The 14,094-nt window shown below is 36.3% G+C and overlaps 1 protein-coding gene across 3 annotated transcripts in view; it reads left to right on the top strand.

Annotated features, from left to right (window-relative positions):
• Cdh8 (cadherin 8) overlaps window positions 1-8,498 on the top strand; it is a 375,044-nt gene extending 366,546 nt beyond the window's left edge. Inside the window, exons 11-13 of one of the 3 annotated variants that reach the window (XM_048431500.3) lie at window positions 165-416; window positions 1,878-2,060; window positions 8,031-8,498. In XM_048431500.3, the coding sequence (XP_048287457.1) occupies window positions 165-416; window positions 1,878-2,060; window positions 8,031-8,077 (482 nt within the window). In that variant the 3' untranslated portion in view covers window positions 8,078-8,498. Of the gene's footprint in view, window positions 1-164; window positions 417-1,877; window positions 3,964-8,030 lie in introns of those variants that run through there. The other 2 variants (XM_048431497.3, XM_048431489.3) reach the window with 2 other exon arrangements.
• The last annotated feature ends 5,596 nt before the right edge of the window (window positions 8,499-14,094 follow it).

The raw sequence follows: 14,094 nt of genomic DNA, 5'->3' as shown, positions 1-14,094 counted from the left end.
AATCGGTAAAGTTGGAAGAGGTAAAGAAGGAGAGACTATGATTGGCCCTTTCATAGTTTGAAGTAGTAGAAAGGTTCACAGGATCTGTAGCCTAGAAAAACAAGTACTATTTTGGCATACGTTTTGACATGATGCAAGTAACTGTCACTTCCACTTTTTTCTAGATAACTCCTTGAGCATTTTGGCAAAGCATAATGGATTCAACCGGCAGAAGCAAGAAGTCTACCTTTTACCTATAGTGATCAGTGACAGTGGGAATCCCCCTCTGAGCAGCACCAGTACCTTGACTATCCGGGTCTGTGGCTGTAGCAATGATGGTGTGGTCCAGTCATGCAATGTTGAAGCTTATGTCCTTCCTATTGGACTCAGTATGGGAGCCTTAATTGCCATACTAGCATGCATCATTTTGCTGCTAGGTGGGTATCGCCTTCATAGCTTAAAGTCATTACTGGCTATAAATAAAGATATCACCCTCTGGAGTGTAGCTAACATTCTTTAGGGGAAGAAGAACTCTCAAAGTCAGAGGTTATTATGAGAAGATAAAGTAAGAAAGAATAGTGAAAACTTGGCCTACCTTGACAGGAATTGTTGCCTTTTTCATCCCATCACGAGTATGGCAATAGGAATGGGAATGGTGTTCCCTACACTCATCCTAACACCAGTTAAATCACAGGTTGCAAGTGAGTTTGTTACAGAAGGTAGTTCTTTTTTATCCACATTACCATTGAATATAAGTGATGCATGGATTGGGAAATTGCATCATTAGATCTCATAGTTCAGTGAGATAAACAGAAATTACATAAGCAGATAAAAATGTGCTCTCATTCAAACAACATTCTATTTTATAGATATTTTCATTGATATAAGGTAAAATGCCAAAAATAAATGCAAACTGATAAAAAAGGTCTATTACCTTTCCATTAAAAATTCTTAATATGAAAGTAAGAATAAGCCTGAACACAGTGAAATCATTCCTATTAGCCAGCACTTGGGAGAAAGAGGAAATTCTGGGGTTCCAGGCTATCTTGGGCCACATGCTAAGACTCTGTGGCCCAATAACAAATAATCTGTATCTTTATATCTAAAAAAATAAAAGGAAATTATCTTTATCTTGAAAAATAAACTGTCTTAAGAATTGTGTCAGTACATAATTGGTTTGACTGATCAACTACTTTGGTAATAGTCCTTTCTCTTGTCCTACATTGGGACAACGTTTCCAGATAGGGGATTGTCAATTGTCATTGAATATAAGACATTATTTATCTAGCAATCTATACATTGTGTGAAATTAACACATCATTTAATTAGAGAATATCTTATATATTACAATATTGTCGTGGCCATAACTCAGTGATTGAGTGCTTTAAAGTATGTAGAACACCCTGGTTTTTTATTTCTGCTATCAGCAACAACACCACCAGAAAAAGAATTTCTCAAATACCGTACATATTACATATAAGAAAGATGAGCAGAAGCCAAGTATTGAGAACAGTTCACACAATATACTTAGCATGTTACTCATGCTGCGAATGCTATTTTTTATATTGTGGGACTCACATTAGAGTTGATTCCAGATTATATGCATTTATGCCACCACAACAAAATGTTTATTAAACAAAAGTGATTTCGGAGTAATATGTACAAAAATTAAGTGCTTGTCATTCAGATAAGTGTTTAGCTTGATTTGTTATTAAAGATTTTGGCAATCCGGGTGTGAGCATGACTGGCTACTTTAGAACCAGTCTCAAGGCACAGGATTGAAAGGGTTGTAAACAGGAGCTTTCTACCGTGCTCTCCTCCCCATCAACTATTCTGCTTTGATTGTGACAGGAAATGCTTTTTGACTGATTGTGATTTGATATTTTTTTTTCTTCCAGTCATTGTGGTCCTGTTCGTTACCCTGAGGCGGCATAAAAATGAGCCATTAATTATCAAAGACGATGAAGATGTTCGAGAAAACATCATCCGCTACGATGATGAAGGAGGCGGGGAGGAGGACACAGAGGCTTTTGACATTGCAACTTTGCAAAATCCAGATGGAATTAATGGATTTTTACCCCGTAAGGATATTAAACCAGATTTGCAGTTTATGCCAAGGCAAGGGCTTGCTCCAGTTCCAAATGGTGTTGATGTCGATGAATTTATAAATGTAAGGCTGCATGAGGCAGATAATGACCCCACGGCCCCACCATATGACTCCATTCAGATTTATGGCTATGAAGGCCGAGGGTCTGTGGCTGGCTCCCTCAGCTCCCTGGAGTCCACCACATCAGACTCAGACCAGAATTTTGACTACCTCAGTGACTGGGGTCCCCGCTTTAAGAGACTGGGCGAACTCTACTCTGTTGGTGAAAGTGACAAAGAAACTTGACAGTGGATTATATAAACAATCAATGGAACTGAGCATTCTGTAATATTCTAGGGTCACTCCCCTTAGATACAACAAATGTGGCTATTTGTTTTAGAGGCAAGTTTAGCACCAATCATCTATAAACTCAACCACATTTTAATGTTGAACCAAAAAATAATAAAAATAAAAAGTATATGTTAGGAGGTTATAAATCTTGTGGAGTGTGAATTAAGTATGTGGAGTGTCTAGAAGTCTTTGAATATTTGATATTTAACTGACTGCCTCGGTCAGAGATTGGGATCCTAGTTAACCATTAGAGAATTGTTTAAGAGGAAAAAAAACAAAATTAAAAGGTGCTTTATTAGAAAAAAAATGAACCTGCAAGTAATCTGCTGCTGATATGTGTCTTCTGCAAGGATTTTTATGAGTGCAAATGGTTTCTTTCCCCTTCACCAATAAGGATCCCGTCACAAATGATAAAGCAATACTTTGGTCCGCTGTACGTTATGACTTTGTGGAGTTTGGGGAGGCCTCCTAGATTATATGGTACGCGGTGACCACACGTTGTACATAAATGTTGGCCCCACTCACCAGAGACTGAATAGCATCTTTAAATATTGTGTCGAGCCTTAAAAATATTCACATATTCGTAATCCATTCCAGGGTGGGGAATGCCAGCTGAAAGGTGGGAGGAGAGACATGCCATTCAAACAGGCTGTGTCTAGAAGCAGGAAGCCTGGTTCCCTCCACTTCATCTTCTTCCACAAGGACACAGAGATAAACTGTATTCCACAGTGGACCACATCAGAGACAGATGGTTTTATTGCTAGCGTGTGAATTTATTTGTTTAATCCTCAAAATAAATATTTTATTGATGTCCAATAATGCTTTTATTTATTAAGGTTGGTAATCTATAGATTAAGGGATTATATGGGGAAAACGAAATTATATCCATTAATAATCCTTTAGATTGTTTTATATTAATATCTATACAATGAATGTTTAATACATGTACATTTTGATGAGCTAAGTATGGCAGGCAATATTATCAAGGGGAGAGGTAATAGTCTCTTTAGAGTAGAAAGTGATATTGTGACTGATAATGACAGGAACAGCATTTCCCAGAGAAACTTTTGGACTGTTTTCTATTTTCTTCATAATCCTAGTATTTGGTGTTTTTACTACAAGCACAAACATCTGAAGGTATATTGATTCCTGTGAATATTTAAACTCTAGACTTTTAGATACTTACATAATGCCCCACCCAATAAAAATGCTTCAAGTTGTCCTCCCCCAACTAATTTAAAGCAGGAACTGATTTGTACATAATTTTACTGCTTATGTTTTTTACACTTCTGTCCCTGGTCATGGTGATGCGCAGAACGTGTTAGACTACAAAAACCGAGCAGCGCTAGAATATGTGAGCATATTTAGTTTGTAATGCAAACCTGCCATGTAGGAGTAGAAAATGTATGATAAAACTCAAGTATTACATGCAGATCATTTTACTTTTATACTTTGCTTTAATGCAATATTGTTTATTTACTCCATGTGTTGTATTCAGAGAAACTCCTGTATTGTTTCCTACTTTGTGAAATATATTTTTATAAATACCTTTGTTGTCATCATTTTGTCCAGCTACATGAAGATCACTTGACAAAACTATTGACTCTAACTAAAATTCCAAATTGTGCGATCAAATCACAATGTGGGGTACTTTTAGTGTTAAGAGAATTTTAATAAAAGCTAGAGACGAGAAATGGATTGCTATTGATCCCATAGCAAAAAATTATCAAAGACATAAAAATAAATGTTGTACCTAAAAAACAATCAAGTATGTTTTGGGGGCCCCTGGAGGCAGAGGCTGGGGTGGAGTTAGCAGAAAAGGGTAAAGGAACAACAAGGCAATTGTGCTTAGGAAAAGACTACAAGTCCAAACTGTGAAGAAATGATGGAACTGAAGAACAGGATTTGGAGAGAGAACATAGACTACATTGCAGATTTAAAAACCACTCTTTTCTAGATCCTTAAAGGATCCATTAGAACAAGGTCTGTGGACTATTGTCATCTGCTATTTCAGTACCTAGTCTGGGCGAAGGAAAACATGGATTGCGCTTGGAGACAGAGGACAGTTTCTGGAAGCTGTCTCCATTATGACAGAAACAAACTGACTAAATATTCAACTAAACTATAATAGTTTTCCAAGGGCTTACCATCTCCTCATTGTTTCCTATTGCCTGATCACAATCCTTTTTTATACCTATCTCAGTGGCTACTAAAAACTTTTCATGAAGTCAGAAGGAATCTACTGTGACTTTTGTATATATCAGATTAGCAAGGGTCATAAAACTGTTAATATCAGCTATAGTAACAATAAAAAGTCAAATCCATACTCTCACATTGTAAACCAAGGTGGAACTGCTTTCTGTCTTCTCCTTTCACTTCAAACTTAACTCCTTTTTTAGGAAACTGTCATGCAGAGGCGTGTTTAACTGACATATCACACTATTCTTTTATAGAAATATAAAATCATCATCTTCAGTGTTGTTGACCAATAGAATGATTTTCATCTGATACTGCTTGTGGGCAGGAGACAATGTATGCTGAACCAGTTTTCCCAACCTTCCTTTAAATTTTCCTTGGTCCAGGAAGACATCATGGAAACATGAATTCTATATTAGCAATGCCTTCCACTAACATCCAAGCATTTTGTGTATCGAAGCTAATCTAAAGTTTTGATATGCTGGATAAAGTGGAGCTATGTATGGCTATTTTTGAATAATATGGTTTTGCTATGTGTAATATGCTCCTAGAGTATCCTCAATTTAAATTATATTCATGGACCCACAACTATACAACTAAATAATAACATTTATTTTAGGAAAACACTTACTAAAATTCCCACATTCAAAGTATTACAATGGAGATCAAAAATATTTTATTGAGATTTAAGGATTTCTTCCTTAACTTTAACTTTAACTTGGTTTTCATTTTATATTAATGAATTTTTTGTGCTAGCAATACTGACACATCAAAAGAATCTTCACACATGTATTATCAAATGCAATATTGCCTCTTTTGACACTACTTTTGTTGTGTCCATGGACTTTCTGTGTCCTAAACAGCAGCCTCTTTTAATGATCGCCCAAGAATTCTGTGCCAAATAATATGTTGAAACAAAGTTAGTCTCTCTCTGCTTACTCTACTGCAGAGATCTTGTCTGAGGAATTGAGGTGTCCCTGCATGGCTGGAGGCCACACGGCATCAACTCTTGCCTTTACTTTCTGTATTATGTGATCAAACAACTTTTTAATCTCCATACAAACATATTACCAAATATTAGTAAACCATTCCTAATAAAATTCTCACGAAGAGTATAGTCAATATATATTTAAAATGGTTTCTGATAATATGGCTGAAGTATGCTATAAATTATACTCATGTGTTACCTTTCCCATGCCAAATTGTGCTGTGATACAAACTTTACAGTAAAAGTATTTTGTATCAAAAAATTTGGGTGGTGGTGGTAAGTTTATGTGTGTATATAATGTGAACGAAAACTTGGATTCATCAGTATCCCCAGTGAGGAAAGAATCCTCAGAAAGAGACAAATAAGTCTTTTGAGAGTTTGCTTAATCATATGCTTAAAGTAAGACAAGTCTCTGCATGAAACTTAGAAATCTCCTAGGAGCAGCCGACTCCACACTGAGACTCCACAGAGAGCTGAGCTATCTGTATTTTGGAGAAGGGAAGCGGGTGCTGAGAGCTAAGTAGCCAATTACGTTTTATAGCCACATAAGGACTGGAGGCAAGTAGTCCTTTGCAACATGTTGTATTATGCGATCGTTGGCTTTGCAGGGAATCTCACGAATGTATAACCTTCTGATTGCCTTTTTGATTGAAAGTTCCATCTGAGATCAAGGCAGTGCAACCAGTAATAAGATTTCAAAAAATCCCATCACTGGCACTGTTGGAAAGGTTGCGCGTGCCTGAAATCCCATCACTGTCAGTCAAAGAGATAAGGTAACAGTGGGCATCACTATAAAAGCTGCATGAATGCACAATTTAAACATGAACATCAACACAGAAAAGAATGGACACATATTTGTATGAATGTCCATATAGACACATAGATACTCATGTGTATAAATGCATACACACAAGCGTACACACACAAACAAACACACACACACACTTGGGATAAGTTACTTAGTATGATTTATACTAATGTGTTCTCATTTTAATACTGATAAGTTTCCATTTCACAGTCTCACACACTACAAAAGAAAATTTGAAATGATGGTTCTTTGTTTTTCTGACTCTAACCTTGAAGTTGAAAGAAATTTGTCTCGGGGTAAAGGATTTAAATGTGAGTTTTGTTTATGAACTTAATAATAGCTCATAAAGCCTGGGATTAGAATTAAATGCATCTCACTGAGAAGCTGGATTTGGATGCTTTTGTATCATTGTATTTTTGTGGAGATAATAATTGTAGAATATATTTTGTAGGAAATAATTTTCTCTATGTTTACTTTTCTTTGATTCCTACTCAGTTTTCTTTGCTAAACAAAATCCTTTGCATTGTTGCTCAGATGGCCAAAAATGAATAAAATGTTTCCTATCATTGTTGCTCTTGTTTATGACAATTATGATGTTTTCATTGTCCATCATTAAAGGAGATATTTATTTTGATCATTATCTGTGTAGTTGACACACAATTATTGATCAGAGTATATTCTTATTATTACTGTATCCCATACAACTATTCTGGATGACTTCCATAATTACAGAACACAATACAATTAAATATCCTACTGCGTCTATAAGAAATTTGTCTACTACATTTACTGAACCTGTACTAGAGCTGTAATTAGGCTACATAGGAGTTATAAAAAAAGTGAAATGTAATGGTATCTCTGAACTTCTTTGCCCACATATAAATTGAAGCTAATAGAGCACATCTAAACTAATCACACACATTCTTTATCTGTGGTTAAATAGCATTTAAATCCGGGCTTACACAAGACTGAATAGAGTTCCTAGCTTTCCTTAAATGGTCCCAGCTCTAAATATATTAGGAGCCATCAAATGGTAAGAAACAAAAAGCAAGTTACCTATTGCTTTATGAAAGGAAGAAACTCAAATTGCCAAACAAGAAGACTTTCTGAGTGCTCTGCTTTCAAAGATGGAAATTAAGCAACTTCAAAGAAGCTATACAGTTTCCATAATCTCACACATTTTTTATAAAGAGCAAATATGAGTGTCAATGATATATTTGAAAGTTCAAGGAAGAATCCAACTGCACAGAGAATACCTTGAGTATGCCTAAATTATGACACGTGCTGTGAGCAACATTAAAAACAAAAAAAAAAAGACCAGGAATTTATTATTAAGGGGCTTGGCAACACTAATTTGCAGATCCAATAAGTGCAAGAGACAGAAGCTGAACTCTAGTCTTTCAGATCATTTCTATGACAGGGACATTGAGTGTGCTTAGCACAAATGCTCTTCTTTTAATGATGGCAGCTCGCTCGAAGGTACTTCCTGGTGGCATGGGTGCCTGTGAGACTCTCCTTTCCACCTGAGTTACTTGATGCAAGTTGACTCACACCTTGAAGACAGGTCTAACCTCTTCCTAGCTACACACATAGATAATGGATTTCTCTATTGTCATTCACAGATGACAGAAGAGGCTTGCTAAGAGGAATACCAGTGAATGTTGACTGAAGCAAAGAACTGGGGACAACAGTGACTTCCAGGAACCAAGAGGCCAGAGCTTCAAAAGGAAAGGAGAGGTCCCGTAAATACACATGCTAGTTCTTTCAGATCTCCTCTGTATAGTCAAAGGTCTCCAGGGCTACTTGGATATAAGCAATATTTTAACAATTACTGTCTAAGGGTGAACTCAGCAATTATGAATCATTGGCTGGGACAACTCTGTTTCTATCATATGGTTTCCCTTGATTGTGACTCTCTCTGATACTTTTTTTTTAACAAGGTTTTCTGTAATTTGATATCTGAATTTTGAGTGCTATGACTTGTTTGTCAAGTGTGAGGGTTGGATATGTAGCTAGATGATAAAAGTTCACTGTTAGCATTATCAATAATCATGGTTCAAATAAACTTTTGAAATTTCTTCCTAACAAAAGATGTCTTTTCTACCAAACCTGTTCTGGATACAGTGCCTTGACAGGGAAATCATATATGTTTAACATATTAAAATGTTTCTCAAAGAAATGACATATTATTGGATAGATTAGTACAGAACCCAATACATGATGAAGTATCAAATTTGTTTTTATAGTTGAAAATGCTAGGAATGTTCTGAAAAGAAAGAGAAAATATTCTATAGCCTGCAAATTCATGCATAATCTATTATGCAAGGGTGTGCTGAAATGAGTCTTAGACAATACTATGCACATTGTCTCATAGGAACAGGTTCTGGGGGCCTGAAAATTAATGACGAGTTATCAACTTTTCTCAGTCAACTTTCGTTGAGTCAACAAAGTTCTCATGTGATAAAATTTCTCTCTACCTAGAGAATATAATGTGCTGAGAGAGTATTCCAATGTTCTAGATGATTATAATAAAATAAGTAAGTGTTTGAAAACTTGGTGGCAAGGATGAGGGAAAGTATGTAAGACAAGAAAAATAGAAAGTGGTGTATACCACATAATAATTAATTTGAGTCTCAATATTCAAAGTAGATTTCTTTGGATAATTCTTCAGTTGCCATATGTTGTAAAAGTGAAGCATAGAAAGAGCAGGGGATAGTGATGTCTTAGTGGTTCTTCTATTCTAAACCAAAGGCAGCTCTAGTAAATGAAGATGCATATTGTCACGGGTGAAAAGAAAAATTAACAAGAAGTGAAGAGGTGAGCAAAGACCTTACCACTCACCAGGATGAGCATCTCTGGTTCACTATGTGAAAGATCTGAAGGGCAATAGTATGTCTGAGCCTCTGACTTGTGGAGCTTTTGGTACTACCAGGGATGAAACCTAGGGCATCATGACAGAGACTCATGCACTCTAGCACTGAACTATAGACCTAGCCTTGGCTTATAGTTTTAAAATGAATAGCACTGAGAGTCATGTATGGAAATAAGATTATAAAAGACTTGGATGTTAGTGGCATATGCAAATAGGACTGCTCTAGCCTAAGAGACAATTGGGGCTTTGACTAGTTCAGTGCTAATAGAGTTACAAGAGTAGAATTCAGCTATAAAATTGGTAGTCATGGTGCATACACTTGATGAATAAAGTAAGAAAAGGGGAGATTTTCTTTCAATACCAAATGTTTAGCCTTAAAAATATACATACAAGTAACAATAATTACACAGACTAAACAGGTTGAACAAGCTGTGCATTATACATATACTTATATATATGATTGCATTATATGTGTGTATGCATATAAATGTATGTATGTACACATGCACATACACATATACACTGCTTCAGTGGCAGTCTGGAGAGAAAGACTTGCACAAAAAAGAATGAGAAATTCTTATATAAAACACTATTATTAGAGAACGCACCCAAATTGTTGTTATTTCATTTCAGTGTCAATCATGAACTCTGTGTGTATAAACATAGTACATAGCATTATTAGTTGATTGACTCACTGACTGCTATGATGATTAAACCCAGGACCCTGATCCTTTTATGCCAGTGCTTCAATATTGAGGTATACCTTCAGTTCTTTTCTTTTTAATTTTCAGACATGGTCTCAATAACTTTTTCAGTGGTTCTGAACTCACTCTGTAGTCCTCTAATTTATGATCCTCTTACCTACTCTAGCAGGTTTGGGTATATGTCTGCTGTAATATAGTTCATCCTAGTAATATAATCTTGCATAATATTCAACTAGTATAGACAAAAATTATGTTAACACAATGCTAGATACATTTTGTAAATATCTGATGGCGCTTAAGACCCAAGACATTTTCTAAAGCTCTTAAAAAATTAGACAAAAGGTCTAAAAAACTTATTTCATTTTACTTTTAAAATTATATGTGTATATTATACATATTATATAACTGCATTTTTCAATTATAAAATAATTATATTATCATCTCTCCAAATCCTTTCATTTAGAAGTCTTTAATCTTTCAAATTTTCAAATCTGTGGCTTCCTTTTTCAATAATTATCCTAAAAATAGTAAGTTGCCCAACTTCTATAGCAAATAAGTAATACAGAATTGTAGAGTACATTTCCTTAGGATGGTGAGACAAGAAATGGTCAAACGAGTAGTTGAATTTCTAACTACTATCACTGGGCAGGAGGAGAAACATTAAGCTTTGTAGACATCTAGAAAATACAGGGTGTGATTGTTTGCATACAAAAGAGTTCTATAATAACCCAGAATGTATTATAAGAAAGGTTATTATTTGGAGGTAAACTTGCAGAAAGGGTAATGATCCACACTCCTCTGTGTGCACTGGGAACTGGAAATGAATAGAGCTGCCAAGAGGCCTATATATGCTTTTTGTCTACATTTGTAGTACACGATACCATGCCCAAAGTAGCAGGTATCTTAAAGGCTATTGGTGAAGGAGTTCCCACAGAACTTCCCCCTTTTGTCTAAATAAAAAAGTTCTAAACCTAATACAAAACTATATACAGTAAGAGCAAGTATCAAATATTGTCCAGGAAAAGCAAGAGTCAAAAGCAGAGATAAAAATTAGAGTTACAAACAGCACGAAACGTCAAAGAAGATACATATGCTTTCAATAGTTATCCTACCTATCTTAAGGAGTCTAGCAGAGGAGAGGGTGCCTGAACTGTCCTTACCCAACTATCACACTGATGATTATCTCTAATATCACCAAGAATCTTCGTCTGGCGACAGATGGAGATAGAGACAAAGACCCTCATCAGAGCAATGGACTGAGCTCCCAAGGTCCATTTGAAAGGCAGAAGGAGGGAGAAGATGAGCAAGGAAGTCAGGACCACAAGGAATTAGTCCACCAACTGAGGCAGTGTGCCTGTTCTAATGGGAGCTCACCAAATCCAGTTGGACCGGGCCTGAATAAGCATGTGACCGGCCTCTCTCATTAAGGCTGACAATGGGGGCTGACTGAGAAGCCATTGATAAAGGCACTGGGACTTGTTTTTACAGCATGTTCTGGTTTTTGGGACCCTAGTCTATATGGATGCACAGCTGGATGTTGGATACACAGTCCTGGATGTTGGGGGGAGTGCCTGGGACTTCCCACAGGGCAGGGTTCCCTGCCCTCTCACAAGCAGGAAGGCAGAGAGAGGAGGGGCTGTGGGGGAACAGGAGGGGATTGGGAGGAGAGAAGGAAGTGTAAATATATGAATGGAAATTTTTTTTTAAAAAGCATGGCTAAGTCAAGAGAAGAAAGTAACTACAACTATCTCGTCTTCAACCCCATCAAAGACCTGAGAAGGGAAACAATATTACTTGAGTAAACAGGAAGTGCAATCAGAAACTTCTAAGAGGTGCAAAAATGACAGAGACAATGGACTACCTGGGAAACCACCCAAAAGTCTCATTTGCAACCTTTGGGCAACCAACTTTGGCTAAGGTCTATAGTAACAAACAGACCATTTTCAGAGGCACAAAAATTTGAAAAAATCATCTTATCCTGTCTTGGTAAGGTTTGACAGTCTTTTTGCTTGTATCCTGCTTGTCCAGTGTGAACACTGTGCATTTTGTCAGTGGTTGAGGAAGGGGAAGTTCTTTGCTCAGAGTCCAGTTTTTCCAGGAAGAAAACAAGCTCAAGTAGAGTGTCTTTGGTGCTAAAACTTCTCTCAGGAATAGATGGGTGCTGCCAGAAGCACTGTGTATCATGTCAATGGAATCCTAAGTAATTTAAATGCCACATACTACAGTTCTTTCAAGTGTTTGAAAATTGCTTATCTATCTGAAATATATCTCTGTACATCTAGAAAACTTAACTAACATGACTACAATGTTTGATTATAGTAGACCACTCTCTATTAATCTGTATTTGTAAATATACATTACATTTTTAAATGAGCTGCACAAACACAATACATTAAACAAGAGCAGAAATACATATACTTAGTGTAGCAAAATCAGCCTTGAATTTGTGTCAATAGACCAAAGTCTATACCAATGTAATCATCTCTATATAACGTATCCTCCTTATTTGTTATTTTTTTTAAGGAATTAACCATTAATCACTTATAACCAACCTTTTAGAATGAAAACAAATACTTATAAACAATTATTTAGCTAATGTGGGCACAGTTTTCTCCAAACTACTTCCTGCTCTTTGTTTGGCAAAGTATTTTTAGAGGTTCATGGAGACCTTTTGTGGGGGAGGGGTCTTGTTCCAGCAAATCACAATAGCCTGGAAGGAAATCACAAGGTCTTATCTTCTGTGGAAACAAAACAGAACCTCTTTTCCAAAGTAACATATTCTTAGACTCAAATTTTCAAGTCATGCTATCTTTAAAATATATATTGATTTAGCATAGCAACCCTCAACATTAAATGTCTCTCTGCAGTCTAAAATTTAAAGAAAACAATAGACATAATCCAGACTCTGTGTATATTCAGTGTTTACATGGCTTATTTTTATTACTCCTTTAATTTATGAATGTCTATACTCTTTTTTTATTACCTTTACTGTCTCCTTAGGCTTGTTAGATTTTTTAAAGTTATTTATGTTTTTGTAACTGTCTATACTCCTTTTCTTCTCTCAACTAATTTACACTTTTTAAACACACTGTGTCTCATTTAGAAGTCTTTTATGTTTGAATTTGTCCTATAGTGTATCTAAAATCCCTTTCTAAAAAGTAGCATTTTAGAATGGTAAGCAGTGTTGTCATGGCAGCCCTGGATGCTGACTTTGTCTTTGTTGACCTTTTGTTCCTTATTCTTTTAGTAATTTTCATTTAGCTCTACATTTGTCTCTGCTCCCCTCACTGCCTCTCCTCTCCCCTTAAACCTTCTCCCAAGGTCCCTATGCTCCCAATTTACTCAGGAGATCCTGTCTTTTTCTACTACCCATGTAGATTAAAACAATGTATGTCTCTCTTAGCGTCCTTATTGTCTAGGTTCTCTGGGATTGTAATTTGGGGACTAATTTTCTTTGCTTTTGTTTCAAATCCACTTATGAGTGAGTACATGTGATAACTGTCTTTCTGGGTCTGGGTTACCTCACTTCGCTGACATTTTAATATGGTGGAGATATATTCACCAGTTCCAGGAATCCAGTGTTTCTATGTTGTTATTAAGCAACTGGTAGCACTCTGCTCACAAACCCTATTTAAGTGTTCCATAGCTGGACCTCCTGAAAGAGCCAGAGTTGTTCATGTTGCCAGTACAAACTAGGAAGCCTTTTTAAAGGAACCACATCTCTACTTGATGCCAACAAGCAGAACCCACCCAAGAAAATGCTGCTACCAATAAGCCATGCTTAACTCTGTTCTTTTGTGTCTAGAATTCCTTCCCAAGCTCTCTCAGGTTTTATGTGAATGTAGTCAAATAATTATGTGACTGTCCCACGTTGACATGCCAGTTAGTTGATGTACAAAAGAGTTCCACAATAGTTGAAATGGAGTATAGCAAAGGTTTATTATTTGGAGATAAGCTCACGGCAAGTGTAGTGATCTGTAGTTTTCTACATGTGTTTTGAACTGGGAACTAATCTAGTAGTCAAGAGGCCCATGCATGCTTTTCATCTGCATTAATTATATTTTGAGACCGTGCCCAAAGTGGACCAGTATCTTAAAGACTATTGGCTGA

This window comes from Myodes glareolus, chromosome 22, assembly GCF_982192425.1.
Source record: "Myodes glareolus chromosome 22, mMyoGla1.1, whole genome shotgun sequence".
NCBI lineage: Eukaryota > Metazoa > Chordata > Mammalia > Rodentia > Cricetidae > Myodes > Myodes glareolus.
The sequence above is the reverse complement of the archived record's forward strand: the minus strand, read 5'-3'. Positions and strand labels throughout refer to the sequence as shown.